Raw genomic sequence first — 17,958 nt, forward strand, 5'->3', positions numbered from 1 at the left:
GTATAGTATTCAGCCACTATACCAAAAAAAGGAGAAAATTATTATCATCTCATCATCAGATATAGCTATGGTTAAATTTTGGTATATATTTCCACTATTTTTTCTAATTTTTGTTTTCTTTTTTCTTAAAATTGAACTATAATGAACATTTGGTCTTATATTTTTCCTAGTCATATTCTCCTAACATTACTATAAATGCCATTACATAACTGTTTGTATCTAATCCTCTACTAGACATTTAGGTAGTTGTTTCCCATGTTTTTCACTTTCGTCAACAATGTACTGTATCTTTATAAATATTTTTACACACATCTCTGTGGTTAGGATAAATTCCTTGAAGAGGATTCTGGGTCAAAGGTCATGCACATTTTAAATACTTTATAAGAGAATGATGACTATATTCTCACATATTTTCATGTAAAAATTTAAAATCCTCTATTGGAGATAAATTTTAAATTTTAAATAATCCAGAACTGCATAAAAAAATCCTGACAAACTTAAAAACATATACATTCAGAGAACAAATTTACAATGTGATTAACAGCTTTTTATTGTTTAGTTTTTTACTCTTTCAACTTGTACTTTAGTTTATTCCTACACTATAGGTCTCTAGAAAAGAACAAAATTAATTCTAACAACAAAAGAGGAACCCTAAAAAAAAATTAAAAATTCAGTATTTCAGGGAACACAGGATCACTTACAATGAAAAATGATCTGATTGTTTAAATAAGTTAAAAAGAAAAGTAGCACTTTTAATTATGAAAAATTCCCATCGACTAGCAAAAGACTTGTAAAATATTTTGCTTAAAATAACAGGGTCATAAAAAAGTGAATTCTGATGAGTAACACCAATATTAATGAGTAAAATGGGGGAAAATAGGCACTGTCATACACTGGTAATAAGATGCTATATTAATGGGGCCTTTTTGGAGGGCAATGTGGAAGTAGCTATCAAAACTTAAAATATACATGTCCCTTGACCCAGCAATTCCAATTCTAGGAGTCTATTCTAAAGAAATACTCACTCATGTCCAAAAGGATCTTCAATGCAGCATTGCCTGTAATAGTGAAAAATTGGAAACAACCTAAATGTCAATCAGTAAGTGAGTGGTTAAATAAACTGAGGTATATCCACACTATGGAGTACTGTGTGGCCATTAACAAGCAAAAGTATACTATACTGACATGAAGAATTCAGAGACACTTTAAGTGAAAAACTCACAGAAAAAATGAACATATTTGATCCAATTTTTAAAAATAAGTACATATTTATGAACATCCACATAAATGCATGAAAAAGGACTGCAGGGCCGGGCGCAGTGGCTCATGACTGTAATCCCAGCACTTCGGGAGGCCAAGGTGGGCGGATCACCAGGTCAAGAGATAGAGATCATCCTGGCCAACATGGTGAAATCCCACCTCTACTAAAAATACAAAAATTAGCTGGGTGTGGTGGCCCGCGCCTGTAGTCTCAACTACTTGGGAGCCTGAGGCAAGAGAATCACTTGAACCAGGGAGGCAGACGTTGCAGTGAGCCGAGATCGTGCCATTGCACGCCAGTCTGGCAACAGAGCAAGACTCTGTCTCAAAAAAAAAAAAAAGGACCGGAAAGATGCTATACCCCAAACTGTTAATAGTGGCAATTATCCCCAAACTGTTAATAATGGCAATGGGGAATTCTCATTCTATAATTCTACAGGATGGATATTATTTGAATAGTTAACAAGGAGAATATATTTCTATACTACTTTTAATTTCTTAAAAAAGTTAAAAGATGACAAGAGTATAAAGTCTGAAAAGGTATCTCAGAGGAAGAAAGACACTTTTTCAGTTGTCTTTGATGACTAAGTTTTAGACAAAACCAAAAAACCTATGAACATATAGAGACAAATATTTTTAATTAAAAATTAAAACAAGTAGAAGTTTTACCTTGCTTACTTTAGAATTTGTATCCTTCTCTGATTTTTTCAAAATTTCCTTTTTGTCAGTTTTTTGCAAAGCTGTTGACTCTTCCTCCACCTCATCTTCTCCTTCCCCTCTTTTTTTATCAGCTTTCTGATCTCTGATCTCAGCCACTTTTGCAGTGGGTCTAGAGATTCTTGGAGATCTTCTTAAAGTACGACCCACATTTGTTTTCTCCTCTTCCTTTTCTGTCTTTTCTTGCTTATTTTCTGGTTCTAGAACTTTGGGGGGAGAATCAGGCTTCTTTTTCCGACTTGATATCCTGATTGTTAATTTGATGCCTTCTTTCTGCCTTTCAGAGGTTATCTCTGTATTTTCTGAGGCAGTGGTTACTTCTTCAGGAACCAACTTATATTTGAATTTGCTTTTTTGCATAGAACCCTTTGTCTCAGAAGGCTCCTCTATGCCAGATGTCTGGGCATTGTCCAGATTATCCATTTCTACCTTTGTGAACTCAGAATCCTCTTTTAGGGTTTCTAGGTCTACTTTTTTCACAGACTGACCACCAACAGTACCTGTACTCTGGCATTCTACCAATTCTTTTTCTGAAGCTAGTTTCTCACAGTGGTCAATCATATTAGATGGTGGAGAAGTTTCAGCTGCCTCAGGAGAGCCAGGCTTTTCTGACTCTAGAGTACTCTTTGGAACTTCTTCTGGTATTGGACTCAATCTTTGTGTGTCCTTATCAAGAAAAGTCTTTTTGGACTTCTCTAACTTTTCAAGACATTCTAGGATTGGTGGGCGCTTATCCTTCTTAGTTTTGGGAGACTTTTCTTCAACTTTCATGGTACACGACTCAGTGGTAGATAAAGCAGTTTTTAAAGAGAGATCTTTTGCCATCTCAGAAGACTCAAGAGAAGTTTCCATTTCTGGAGGACCGGGTTCCTCTATTTGTGCTTTTTGACTATGGATGTCTAAGACTGATATTGAACTATCTGCATCTTTCCTCAAAGGTGTTGTTTCTTTCTCAAGCTCACCTATTTTCAAACTCGTTATGACAGAATTTAAGGACTCTGTTCCATTTCCCTCCATGATGATATTTCTGTCCTTAGAGGGGCTATAGCTCTCTTCCTTTGTCTCATAAAACTTTGTCTCTATTGGTTCTGTCTTAAAATTTGGAGCTACCCTTTCGTCACTAACTTCTCCATTTACCAGCTGTTTCCCTTCATAACCCAAAGCGGTGATTGTAGAGATCCTTTTACAAGTCTCTTCCTCTTGTTTTATTTCATCTTTCAAAAACTCTTTTGTTGGAGTAACTGATTTACACAAAGGTCCCTTGACTGGACTGTCAAAATCATCACTCAGTTTAATTTCTCGTTTTTTTAGTGGTATCTTGGCCTGCTGGTCATTTTTAAGTTTCTCAGTTTCTTCAGTAGATTTCTCAGTAATTTCATGAGAAAATTTAATATTGCCACCAAATTCAATCCTTTCAGGCTCCTGCGCCACTGGCCTCTCCATGCTACTTTTGGTATCTTTAGGATCTGCTCTACATTCCTTCACTTCAACTTTAATGGGTTTGACATTTTCCTTGAAGGAATCACTTTCTTCTTTGATGATCTTTTTTTCTTCATTTTCTGGCAAAGGTTTTTCTAGCTTCACTATGACTGGCAGTTTCACAAGTTCTTTTTCATCTTCTTTTTCTTTTTTCACAGTAGTCTCTTCTAGAACATTGGCTGTAGAACGGTTTTCTATATCCATAGGCTGCTCCTCACTTTTCATCTTTTCACTTTCTTTCTGTTCCTCTAAAAATTAGAAAAAGTTTAATTACATGAATAGAAACTTTCAAGGCTATAAAATATAAGTCTTGGTATAATATATATTTCCATTTAAAGTTTCTATTTTAAAAGAGGTGGCCTTTGTCATTGGATATTTGACAATAAGAAATAAAATCTGACAATGAAGAAAATTACAAAAATGTTGAAATACAACTTCTAGATATTAAAAAACATTTAGAAAAATTTAGGTTTCTGATTTTTACTTTTTGTTTCAGTGTTCTCAATGGATTGCAAATATTTATGCAGTTCAAATAATTTATTCAAATTCAAGAGATGGCTTAAAAACATAAAATTGAAAATGCTACATAAAACATTTCCAAAAGACCATATTTGTTTTACAAACTGACAACTGTTCTTTTTCGCAAGTCACTGAGCACTTCATTTCACTTGTACCAGGAACACGGCAGTGGGAAAATGAAAAATATAGAGAGACAAAAAGCCCGTATCCTATTACCCAGAGGCAATCACTAGTAATATTTTAGGTTACTTCCTTCTGGTCTTGTATATTTTTCACTAAGTTGGTATCATGTTGCCTCAATTTATTCGTTGAAACACTGGCACTTTCTTATGATACTAAATGCCTTTTATAAAAATTGAGTTTAATAATTATATAACATTCTTCAACGTGATCATATTACAACTTACTTTATCAAATGCCACCACTGAACATTTTAGAAGTTAGTACTATACAAAGAAACTGTTTAGATTTATCTGTCAATTCTTCTTTATACCTTATTGGCTATATATTTTCAACTTTTATGGAGTACCTAATAATGGTGCAGATTTAAACATAACCAAAGCTATATTCAGTAAATAGCATAATCTCTGAATAGGATTATAGAGATTGCATTACAGAATATATTAACTACTAATTTTACCTACATTTTTAATCCCTTCACCTTATCCTTGCTACTGAAAAACCTAATTCTAAACAAAGTTTTACTAAGATATAAGTTTTTTTCCTAAAATTTTGAAATGATTCGCATCAAGTTGATAAACCAGTTAGGATATATTTCATGGGAATAATGGGATGGAAAGAAGTGAGAAGATAAAGCAGGATATGTTTTTTGAAATGAAAATTTAACATTTCGTTAAAAGTGAATATTTTCATTACAAACCACCGTTTCTTTTATGTCCAATGATGTTGCAAATAAAAAAGCCAAGAACCATTTAGAACCATTCAGGGTCTGAGAGTTAAGCAACTGTAATCAGTATTTCTTCCTTCTTTACAAAGTCAGTGCAGTAGGGAATGCTGCTAAAATATTTCAAGAGATGACAGCAAAAAAAAAAAAAAAAAAAAAATTTAATTCAAAATATAAAATAGTTCTACAGCATAAATAAGGTAAGACAAAAACAGAGATGACAGTAATTACCTAATTTGTATGTTTTCTCTTTCCCACTGATAAAACAGGTTTGATAAATTCTCATTTAATGAGATTAGCTAGTACATCAGGAAATTTAACTAAATGAACACCTTGTTTAACAGTTAAAATACTGATTACTATCTTTAAAAATAACTTCAACCGCCACGTGCAATGGTTCGCATCTTTAATCCCAGCACTTTGGGAGGCCAAATTGGGCGGATCGCTTGAGCTCAGGAGTTTGAGACCAGCCTGGGCAGCATGGTGAAACTCTTGTCTCTACAAAAAATACAAAAAGCCGGGGCATGGTGGTGTGTGCTTGTAGTTCCAGCTATTAGGTAGGCTGAGGTGGAAGGATCATTGGAGCCCAGGAGTTCAAGGTTAACCCTGACCCCTGATCATGCCACTGCATTCCAGCCTGGGTGCATTCCAGCACTGGTGACAGAGTGAGATCCTGTCTCAAAAAAAGAAACAAACAAAACAAAAAAAACTTCAACCCAATACTAAGTGTGCGCTAAGCACAAGTTAATCTTTTTTATCTCTATTCTATGGTTCAGAAAGTATCTAAAGATCTCATCATGACCCTGATCCAATGTAAAGTAAATTTCTCAGTTTCTTCAGTAGATTTCTTTTATGTTTTCATTCGCAGGTAACTGATCTCGGTTTGAGTAACAACACAGCAAAATAAAACAAGAAATGACATTAGGTTCAAGATTCTCAGGTTAACTAATTTAGCTAGTGATGCATCTTTGGGTGTGTCACAAACTCACTGATCTTTCTTCTTCTATAAATAAAGCAGCTGGACTAAATAACCTCAACTATTGTTCTCCACTGGTGTTATTTTTCTTTTATTCCAAAAATGTTAAATTCTTGGGTTTTTGTGTATTTGGCTTGGTTCTTTTTTTTTTGAGAAGAAGTTTTGCTCTTGTTGCCCAGGCTGGAGTGCAGTGGTGTGATTCAGCTCATCACAACCTCTGACTCCTGGGTTCAAGCGATTCTCTTGCCTCAGCCTCCCAAGTAGCTGGGATTACAGGCACGAGCCACTATGCCCGGCTAATTTTATATATTTAGTACAGATGGGGTTTCTCCATGTTGGTCAGGCTGGTCTCGAACTCCCAACCGCAGGTGATCCGCCCACCTTGGCCTCCCAAAGTGCTGGGATTACAGGCGTGAGCCACCGCCCTGGCCAGCTTGGTTCTTTTAAGAAAAAAAAAAAATGACAATAATTAATATTCTAGCTCCTCTAAATTAAATAAATATGTTTCCAAAATAGTACAGAGAAAGGAAGAACTAGGACAGAATATGAACCTTTAAGCACTATAAAAATTAGTGAAAAGGTCAGTTACACAAGCATTTTCCCAGAGTTTGTCAAAAGAAAGTTGTAAAAGAGCACATAAACGAGTTTAAGAGGCATAAAATTTGAAGTGACCAAAGGAAAAATTCACTCCAAAAATTGAAACACAGCATCACATTTCTTCACAAATGAAGTGACTCAAGAGAAGTTGTATCTACTGTGGGTTTTTAAAGGTGATTCATTCATTTACTCAACAAATATTTATTGATCACTTATTATGTGCTTTCTCCACCACCCCTAGCAGAATCACTCTGTAATGATACATTGAATATTCTATATAAGTTAACAGTAGAAGACACTACGAGTTGCCTGCCCATTATCTATTCTGCCCTTCTTTCTTACAAACAGAACGAATTTTGTTCAGGAAGGCACTTGCCTCCTCAAATACCTTAAAGCTGTGAGTCATGTGATCCAGTTATGACCAATGACATGCATGAGGAAGTCGTGGGTGAGAAAGGAGTCAGCTGACTGGTGCCTTTTGCCCTTTTCCCTTCTTTGGGTCCAGATTCTATACACAATACCTGGAGAAGGAGCTGTGATCCCAGCTACGTGGGAGGATTGCTTGAGTCCAGGAAGTCAAGGCTGTAGTGAGCTATGATTGCACTACTGCACTCCTGCTGGGGCGACAAAGCAAGACCCTGTCTCAAAAACAAAAAAACAAAAAAACAAAAAAACAAAAAAACCCACCACACAAATAAAATGTTGGATATACAAGTGTTTTATACTATGTTTTATTTGAACTATTTCATGACAAATTAAGAATCTTGGCCAGGTGCGGTGGCTCACACCTGCAATCCCAGCACTTTGGGAGGCCAAGGTGGGTCGCACAAAGGTCAAGAGATTGAGATTATCCTGGCCAACATGATGAAACCCCGTCTCCATTAACAATACAAAAATTAGCAGGGTGGGGTGGTGTGGGCCTGTAGTCTCAGCTACTTGGGAGGCTGAGGCAGGAGAATGGCTTAAACCTGGGAGGCGGAGGTTGCAGTGAGCTGAGATTGCCCCACTGCACTCCAGCCTGGCGACAGAGCAAGACTCTGTCTCAAAAAAAAAAAAAAAAAAAAAAAAAAAGGAAAGAAAGAAAGAAAGAAAGAAAAATAAGACTCTCAAAGAGTCAGAAAAACCTTAACGCTCTTGTGTCACCTCCACCCTGGCCAGCTGTGGGACCTTTAGAAAATTACTTGAAACTTTCTAAGTCTCTTTAGACTCTAAACTCTTTTAAAAACTGAAACATAAATATCTATACCTCAAGGAGTAACTGTGAGGATTTTTTTTTCTTTTTATCTGAGGGGAATTTTTGAAAATGGAGCATGCAAAGTACTTTTACATAGTACTTGGGAGCTATTATTAATTATTTGGCCCGTCTTTTTACCACAAACTTCAGCCACATAGGAAAATTCAGTTTCCCAAAGCTGCCATCACTTTTTTGTTTTACTCTGTTAACTCTGCCTAGTAAGCAATTGCTATTTTGTACCTTTTAAGATTCCTCATTTTCCTAATTTTTTAAAAACTTTTACTTTAGGTTCAAGGGTACGTGCACAGGTTTGTTACACAGGTAAATTGCGTGTCACCAGGGTTTGACATACAGATTATTTTGTCATCCAGGCAATAATAAACACAGTATCTGATAGGTAGTGTTTTGATCCTGACCCTCCTCCCACCCACTTTCCTAATCTGTAAAACAACTAAAATAACAGGCACAATCTCCTGGGTTGCCAATGATTGCATACAATACTACATATAAGGCCTTTAGAAGAGTAATACCAGGCAAGAACTCAGTGTTTGCCAATATTATTATATTATAGGCAAGATCTTACCTCCTTCAAGCCCAGTTAAAATATCACTCCATTTTATAACTTTATCTGATCCTTTCCCTATGAAGAATTAATGGCTCCTTTTCTTGTGTTTGCACATTGCTTTATACAGACTTCTATAGTAGCACTTACTGCCCAGAATTATAATTCTTTACAAATCTATGTGTCCTACCAGTCTTACGAACTACTCTGGGGCAGAAGCATGGATTATTCACCTGCAGTAAGACACTCAAACATGTGCTGACTAAATTGAATAAACTGAAATGGCAACAAATTCTAGTCTAAATGCTGGCAAATAACATCAATACTTTTCATGAGGTAGCTTTTACTAACAGGAAGTCTCATGTAAACTGTAAAGCAATATTTAATTAAAAATTCTATGAAGCATATTTCACCAACTTACAAAGTGAGATTTGGGCAAGGACATGATACATTTAACAGATGCTAAGGTATACTGCATTGAAGGATTAATAAATGCATTTACTTAGAAGACCATTTAAAATATAAGCTAAAACTAAAGATCCCAAAACAAAATTAGCCATGGATGTCAACCAACAATACAGTGACTGAAATGTTCAAACTCCACTAGTAATCAAAGAAATTAGAATTCAAAAAGCAGCGAGATTTTTAATTTAACCAAACAGCAAAGTTTTTAGTCATAATGTTCAAAGCTTCTAGATATGGCAAAAGGAATTATGCTCATACATTGGTAGTATTAGCATAAATTAGGCAAAACCATTCAATAACTATTCAATACATATTTACTGAATGCTTGCTTTACACTTGGAAACCTCATTAAAGAAATTTTCAAAGACAGGGAAACTATCATGGTAGCATGTTAAATGCAAAAAGTAGAAAATAAAACTGCATTTTTCATGTAATCCTAATTCACATAAATAAACCAATAAATCTGTAACCATGCCTAGAATAATGACTAGAAAGAAACAGAACACAATGTCAACAGTATTGTTGCATCTTGATAATAGGATAACAACTAATTTTTATTTTTTGCTTTACGCTTTCCCAAGTTTTCTATAGTGAACATGTAGTATCTTTTTAATTAGATAAATAAGAAACCCAGTGTGTTTAATGCAGGGAGTGGAGTGACAGGATCAGATCTGCACTTCAGAAAAGGTACCTTGGGCCAGGCATGTTGGCTCACGCCTGTAATCCCAGCACTTTGGTAGGCCAAGGTGGGCAGATTGTTTGAGCCCAGGAGTTTGAGACCAGCCTGGGCGACATAACAAAACCCGTCTCGACCAAAAATAATTAGCCAGGCATGGTGAAAAATTAGCCAGGCATGGTGGCGCACACCTGTAGTTCCATGTAGTTCCAGTTATACTAGAGGCTGAGGTGGGAGGATCACCTGAGCCCAGGGAGGCTGAGCCTGCAGTGAGCCATGACTACACCAGTGCACTCCAGTCTGGACAACAAAGTGAAACTCTGTCCTCAAAAAATCCCCCAAATCAAAAAAAGCCAGTGATGTCTATTTTAAGTTAAGGCCAATCCTTCCATTAATGTTTTGCATTTCATATCCTCTAGCCTACTCAGGAAGAGTTTTAATCAAAGTTTCATCATCTCACTTGTTTTAATGAGCTCTCACTAGCTGTAGTATTGACAACAGATTAAAGTGAATGATGACAGAAACAAGAATAGTTAAAGGATTATTGCAAGATAACTAATTATAAAAGCTCTTCATGGCCATTCATATTGAAAACCAAAATTCTCAATAAACCACAAGGCCCAGTACAACTGGCATGTCCCTCTCCCCGCTCTTCCAGAGCCTTACCTGCCCAACCTCTTTTTTCCCCTATTACAAATAGTCCCCATTCATTCTGCTTCAGCTATATTGATAATCTTGCTTTTTCTATGAAACAGATGAGCAAACTTTCCATAAAGGGTCAGAGTAAATATTATTAGCTTCCCAAGCCATGGAGTCTGTCACAACTACTCAAGTCTACCATTGTAGTGAAAAAGGAGTCACTGACAATCAAATATTAAATGAATAAATAAAATTTAATTAATAAAACAGGTGGCAGGCCAGATTTGGAAGATAAACCCTGGTCAATCTTTGCTCTAACATAGTAAGTAAGTAGGCTTGCTCCACCTCAGGGTCCTGCCTGTTTTTGTCAGCATAAAAGTCCTTTTTCTCTGGTATTTGCATGGCTTGCTCTCTCAGATCCTTTAGGACTCTACTTAAGTACCAGCTCTTCAATGAGTCATTTTCTAGCAACTCAGTCTAAAATTATGTCCCACTTTCTTCCCCAAATTATTTTCCCTCCATACCTCCTTATCACCATCTATACTGTATATTTTATTTACTAATCTTGTTTATTGCTTGATAATTATGACATGTAACCTCCGTGATGGGAAAAATTTGACTGATTTTTTTTCACGGCTACGTTCGCAATACTGAAGATAGTGCATGACAAATTGCATATACTCAATAAATATTTGTTGACTGAAATGAGTGAAATATGACAGGTGAAATATTACCTGTGTCTAAGAGTATATTTCTGCAATTGAAGTTTTGTTTGCCAAAGAAACTTTGACCATTTTGAAAATGTCAACAGACTTAACAGTTTCCAAAATGGGTTCAAATACTGAAATTATCATTTGATACTATCAAGATGCACATAATGGAAAATTTTATGCAAGCTGCCTGCACCATTTTGCTGTATGATAAAGGGATCTGAATTTGTGCCAATTCTTTTTTTAAATTTTTTTTTTATTTTTAGAGACAATGTCTTGCTGTGTCACCCAGGCTGGAGTGCACTGGTATGATCATACCTCACTATAACCTCAAACTTCTGAGCTCAAGCGACCCTCTTGCCTAGGCCTCCTGAGTAACTGGAACTATAAGCCAGTGTCATCATGCCAAGCTAATCCCAAAGTGCTGGGATTACAGGCATGAGCCACTGCACCTGACCAGTGACAATTCTTTTATAACTTACTTTAAAATTTCATGGTACTTACTTGACAAAGGTATCAAGAATTTTTTAATGATTAAGTATAGCAAAGAAAATCACACAAAACAAATGCATAGCTTAATACAGTAGAAGGCAAAAATGAAAAAGAAATTTAGCAGCTACCCCAAGAGAGCTATACATGCCTTTTCCAATAATAATTCTCTTCTTTACCAAAAATAACTATTATTCTGACTTTTTTAAATTAAAATTTGTTGACAAGTAAAACTTGTATATATGGCAGACAAAATGATGTTTTGAAATATAAATACAGTGTAGAATGGCTAGATCAAGCTAGTTAACATATGTATTACCTCACAATATAATTTTTTTTTGTAGTGAAAACACTTAAAATCTATTTGGCAATTTTAGGCATACAGTGTTATTAACCAGTCATCACATAGTACATATCTCTTAAACTTATTCCTTATTTTGCTGATAGTTTAGTTTTACAAGTTTATTTTCTTTTTAAGGATACATTAATGTTATCCCCTCTATCCCTTATTTTTCTTGCAATTTATTTGTTCAAGACACTAAATCCACTGTCCTACAGTTTCTAGATACTGCAGACTACATTCCCATGTTCCTCTATTCTTTGTTTATCCTGTGAATCATCACTTCAACAGATTCAGGTTCAATTTCTGTGACAAAACTACTTATCTGGTGCTGGGGAGTTTTTTTTTTTTTTTTGAGACGGAGTCTTGCTCTGTCGCCCAGGCTGGGGTGCAGTGGCCGGATCTCAGCTCACTGCAAGCTCTGCCTCCCGGGTTTACGCCATTCTCCTGCCTCAGCCTCCCAAGTAGCTGGGACTACAGGCGCCCGCCACCTCGCCCGGCTACTTTTTTGTATTTTTTAGTAGAGACGGGGTTTCACCGTGTTAGCCAGGATGGTCTCGATCTCCTGACCTCGTGATCCGCCCGTCTCGGCCTCCCAAAGTGCTGGGATTACAGGCTTGAGCCACCGCGCCCGGCCAGGGGAGTTCTTTATTAACAGGCATATGATATCTGGTTATTTCTCTTTTTATTAGCAGATGTTGATGCTCAATATAAAATCTTTTAACTTATTAGCGATTTCAAAATGATGACATTCCCATTCAATCATTCATTCATCTGTGACTAGCTGGAATACTTTTATAAAAACAAAAGTGCTTTACCCATTTACTATCTTGTTACACAGTGGTAAAGTTCATATACAAAAGGAAGGATAAGTGTTTGACTCTTTATCTTGAGTAATTTTAACATGACTTTGATAACCTCCTTACTACCTGGAGTGACAAGATGATTCTGAGCTTATCATGCTGCAGAACTGAAATCAACCATTCTTCCGATTTTTAAATTGGTTTAGTTTACTGGGAAGTTGTATTTCAAGACCACAATCTGGGCATTGAGGATGCTCACAGGTACTGGGTTGACCAATGTTTCTAAGCCTTTTTAGTAAACAGGGTTAGGACACACACACACACACACACACACACACACACACACACACACACACTTTTAACTAAAAAAAAAAAGGCAAAACAAAACTCATGAGTTCATTCTGATAGTTTGTGTTTTCTTAACCTTTTCTAGCTTACATATTATTTGCTTTTCCCCCACACTGAAAATCTTGGTTTTCAAGGACACAGATGATACAGTAGGTGGCTGGGTGCAGTGGCTCACATCTGTAATCCCAGCAGTTTGGGAGGCCAGGGCGAGCAGATCACAAGGTCAGGAGTTTGAGACCAGCCTGGCCAACAAGGTGAAACCCTGTCTATACTAAAAATACAAAAAAATTAGCCGGGCGTGGTTGCAGGTGCCTGTAATCCCAGCTACCCAGGAGGCTGAGGCAGGAGAATTGCTTGTACCCAGGAGGTGGAGGTTGCAGTGATCCCAGATCAAGCCATTGCACTCCAGCCCAGGCAAGAAGAGCAGAAGTCCTCAAACAAAACAAAACAAAAAAAGAAAAAGAAAAAAAACTTCCAGTGCACTCTCACCCTACTTTTCCTAATGTTAAGAACTTACATAATTAGAGTACAATTACCAAAACAGAAAATTAACATTGGTAAAATACTATTAAACATATTTTATTCAAATTTCACCAGTTTTCCTTCAATGTCCCTTTTTATTCCAGGATCCATGTCTCAGTGTATTCTTTTTCCTTGGTCTCCTCCAACCCTTAGTCTCCTCCATTCCTCATTTTTTTGTCTCTTCTGACCCCAACACAGTTATTCTGTAGAATACCTCTTAATTTGGGCTTGTTTGGTGTTTTCTCTAGATTAGATTGAGGTTATACAATCTAATGTGGAATTTTTTGACAATAATTCCACAACAGTTACATTATGCTTTGTATGAAGAGTTACATGATGTCAATATACCTGATATGGTTTGGCTATGTCCCCACTCAAATCTCACCTTGAATTGTAATAATCCCCATGTGCCTAGCGCAGGGCCAGGTGGAGATAACTGAATCATGGGGGTGGTTCCCCTATACTGTTCTCGTGTAGTGAATAAGTCTCAAGAGATGTGATGGTTTTACAAACGGGAGTTCCCCTGCACAAGCTCTCTTGCCTCCTGCCAAGACATGCCTTTGCTTCTCCTTTGCCTTCCACCCTGATTATGAGGTCTCCCCAGCCATGCAGAACTGTGAGTCCATTAAACTTCTTTCCTTTATAAATTACCCAGTCTCAGGTGTATCTTAATTAGCAGCAGGAGAACAGACTAATACAACATCTTACTGGTGAGGTTAACTATTTGGTTAAGGTGATGTCAACTGGGGTTATTTCACTGTAAAATTACCATTTTCACCTTTGTAACAGTTAAATATCTTGGGGGAGATACTTTGAAATTATGCTAATGTCCTGCTTCTAAACAAACTTTCACCCACTAATTTTAGTATATATCAGGGATCTTGCTTGCAACAATTATTACTGTGGCATTTTCTTAATGGTGATTTTCTACTTCCCTCATTACATCTACATGTTTTAACAGATGTTTACTTGCAGAGAAAAGATGACCCTTCACTTTTATTTATTATTCAAATTGTACTTACATAAGTCTGAACTCATAGATACTATTCTATGGATTAAAATCCATCTATCTTTATATATTTTGTTACTAAAACTCTTACTGCTTTCAATATTGGCAAACTCCTTTCACTTGGCACCTATGTCCTAATGATATGCCCAAATCCCTTTTTGAGCACATCCTTATTTTCCAGCATTACCAGACGTTCCAGGCTCATCTTGTGTTTTCCCTGCTTGTTCTTGGGATCAATCTTTTCTCTAAGGAGCTCCGGTTCCTCTTACAGGAGAATGACATTTTGAAATCAAAATCTGGAGGCTATATGTTCATTGTTACTGGGGTGTCACTGCTCTTAGATTCCTCTCATAAACACATATATGCAGGTATACTAACTCATACATGTGATTAAACTTTTATTTATTTTTTTATCACCTACTACTGATGTTTTGTTAGTCATTTTGGCTACCTAAAGCTTATTCACGACAAGATTCCTATACAAAACACTCACGGGAAAAGAGATTATAGATTTTGGTAACAGCTTATCTGCAGTCTATCTGAAAGTCACATTGGCTGGACATGAAGTCCCTGGCTGACATTTTCTCCCTGCTGAGAGTCTCTCAAATACATTATGGCATTTTCTTCTGGCATAAAGCACTGATGTCATAAGGCAGTCTGATTTTCCTTCCCTTGAAAGTCATTTGGTCTTTTTGTCTGGATACCCAAAGTATTTCTTTCTTCAAAGCCCTGTAATTTTACTAGAAAATGTCTTGATGTTGATTGGTCTGCATTGAGTTTCCATCTACTTCAGGAAAGTGTTTTCCAACATAGTCTTTAGTTATTTATCTGTTCCCCCGCTTTTTCTATTTTGTGGACACATATCTCTTGGATCTTCTTTGGCTATTTTCAGTATAGCATTTTCTCTCAAATCCTTATATCCTATGTTCCTTTTTGTTTTTTACAAATACCCTGGTTTCTATTTTTCTATTTTGTAAAGGCATTCATTCTTATGTTTGTTGACTCAGATGTTTATCTTAGTCTTTTTAAAATTTAACTCTTCTGAGTCCTACCACTTATTATAGTTTTCATGTTTGATGGGCATGTCTTTCTGAGAAGCTTTCATTGTCTGTAGGGATGTTATTCTGCTTCTTGTTCTCTTTTGTTCTTATAATCCCAGGAGATTTGAACTTGCTCCCTTTTAGTTGTCTGGTTTTACGTACAAGAGGATTCCCTAAACTTTTAGAAAAAAGTCATTTTTATGATAGTTTTTCCAATTTCATAACTTTAGAGCTCCCGTTATTTTTGTGAAATACTCAAAATTAAAGCAATGTACTTTATGAGATCACCTAACTCTATTCCTCTCCCATAATTTTATTTAAACCTTCTTTTTGTTTGTTCTGTTGTCCCTGTCCTACTTAATTTGGAGCCTATGCCCAGCAGTTTCACGTCAGCGTGGAGCTTAATCCTGGAAAGGCTTTGGGTGGTGAGGATTGAGAATTCATGAGGCCCATAGTACCTGAGAATCTTTAAGACCTTTGTTGTAGATTTTGTCTATATGATTTGTTATTACCACCAATATGTTCCTTTTATGGGGGAATTTGTAGAGACTTAAAATCCACACCACTATTACTTTCCAAAATTCATGAATGATAAATTTTCCCCTTCTAATTCAAACCATAACAAACTCAATCAGAGAAAACCAACTTCAACAGTTCCTCCAATCATGAAAGATTTCCTTCCTTCCTCCCCCTCTCCTTCTCCAATAAGCAAAAATCTTTCATATAAGAAGCACTATAGGCCAGGCGTGGTGACTCACACCTGTAATCCCAACACTTTGGGAGGCTGAGACAGGCAGATCGCTTGAGCACAAGAGTTTGAGACCAGCCTGGGCAACATGGTGAAACCTTGACTCTAGAGAAAATACAAAAATTAGCTGGGCATAGTGGCACATGCCTGTAGTCCCAGCTACTCAAGAAGCTGGGGTAGGAGGACTGATTAAGCCCAAGAGGCGAAAGCTGCAGTGAGCCATGTTTGAGCCACTCAACTCTAGCCTGGAGACAGAGCATAAACCTTGTCAAAAAAAAAAAAAAAAAAAACTTACTCCTGTAATCACAGTGCTTTAGAAGGTTGAGGTGGGAGGATTCCTTGACGCCAGGAGCCTAAGACTGGGCAACATAGCAAGATCTCATCTCTACAAAAACAATTTTTTTTTTTTTTTAAATTAGCTGGACATGGTGGCACACGCCTGTGGTCCCAGTTACTCGGAAAGCTCAGGTAGGAGGCTTGCTTGAGCCCAGGAGTTCAAGGTTACAGTGATTTATAATCATGACACTATATTCTATCCTGGGCAATTGAGCAAGACCTTATCTCTTTAAAAAAGTTCTTAAATTATTGGGAATGATAGAGGAGTTAAAAACATTAATTAAATTCTTAAAAAAAGCAGCAGCACTATGGTCTGTGTCCTATTGTTCATGGCAAAAAAACAAGAGAAAGAAATGCAAACATTAGTGTATTTCTTGTCATTTTTTCTTTTTTTTTTGAGACGGAGTCTCGCTCTGTAGTCCAGGCTGGAGTGCAGTGGCCGGATCTCAGCTCACTGCAAGCTCCGCCTCCCGGGTTTACGCCATTCTCCGGCCTCAGCCTCCCGAGTAGCTGGGACTACAGGCACCCGCCACCTCGCCCGGCTAGTTTTTTGCATTTCTTAGTAGAGACGGGGTTTCACCGTGTTAGCCAGGATGGTCTCGATCTCCTGACCTCGTGATCCGCCCGTCTCGGCCTCCCAAAGTGCTGGGATTACAGGCTTGAGCCACCGCGCCCGGCCCATTTTTTCTACTTAACTCAAACATGATGTAAAAGACAGATGGTGATAATAAAGAGTATCTTTTCTTTTATTCCTATAAAAGGAAACTCTTTTAGATATCATAATGTTGTAACAATAACATCTGTATTTATTAGTCTCCCTATACTTGTTTAAAGTAAAACAATGTTTTATTTTATTAATTTTTTTGAGAGGGAGTCACACTCTGTCACCCAGGCTGGAGTGCAGTGGTGCAATCTCGGCTCACTGCAACCTCCGCCTCCTGGGTTCAAGCAATTCTCCTGCCTTGGCTTCCCGAGTAGCTGGGATTACAGGCGCATGCCACCACACCCAGCTAATTTTTGTAATTTTAGTAGAGATGGGGTTTCACAATGTTGGCCAAGCTGGTCTTGAACTCCTGACTTCAAGTGATCCTCTCACCTCGGCCTCCCTAAGTGCTGGGATTACAGGCGTGAATGGACACCCTGCCAAAACAATGTTTTATATGATAATAAAAATAGTACTTTTTTTTCCCTTTTTTGAGACAGGGTTTCACTCTGTCGCACAGGCTGGAGTATGCCGGTGTGAGCACGGCTCACTGCAGCCTCAATGTGCTGGGCTCAAGCCTGCATCAGCCTCCCCAGTAGCTGGGACCAAAGGCGTGCAACACCATGCTTGGTTAGTGCATTATTATACATTCAGTACAGAAACTTTTGGATCCCCATCCATAAGTTTCTAGAAATTGCCCATAAATATCAAACAATGTTCAATCTTACTACTCATCAGGAAAATGTAAACCAAAACCACAAAGAGATATCACCTAACGCCTGTTAGGGTGGCTATTATCAAAGACAACACAACAGGTGTAGGCAAAAATGAGGAAAGAAAAAAAAAGACAATCCCTGTACACTGTTGGTGAGAATGTAAATT

The 17,958-nt window shown here is 37.2% G+C and overlaps 1 protein-coding gene across 6 annotated transcripts in view; it reads right to left on the reverse strand.

The window, feature by feature from the left end:
• RSF1 (remodeling and spacing factor 1) overlaps nt 1-17,958 on the reverse strand; it is a 158,420-nt gene that overhangs the window by 38,664 nt on the left and 101,798 nt on the right. For 4 of the 6 annotated variants that reach the window (XR_012423556.1, XM_005579173.5, XM_065528765.2 and 1 more), the window contains one exon: nt 1,930-3,704. Coding sequence is in view for 5 of the 6 variants with exons in the window: in XM_005579173.5 (XP_005579230.3) it covers nt 1,930-3,704 (1,775 nt within the window). In the remaining variant the exon portion in view is untranslated. Of the gene's footprint in view, nt 1-1,929; nt 3,705-6,973; nt 7,070-17,958 lie in introns of all 6 variants that reach the window. The other 2 variants (XM_074014854.1, XM_065528764.2) reach the window with 2 other exon arrangements.

The sequence above is a fragment of the Macaca fascicularis genome, chromosome 14 (genome assembly GCF_037993035.2).
Source record: "Macaca fascicularis isolate 582-1 chromosome 14, T2T-MFA8v1.1".
Taxonomy (NCBI): domain Eukaryota; kingdom Metazoa; phylum Chordata; class Mammalia; order Primates; family Cercopithecidae; genus Macaca; species Macaca fascicularis.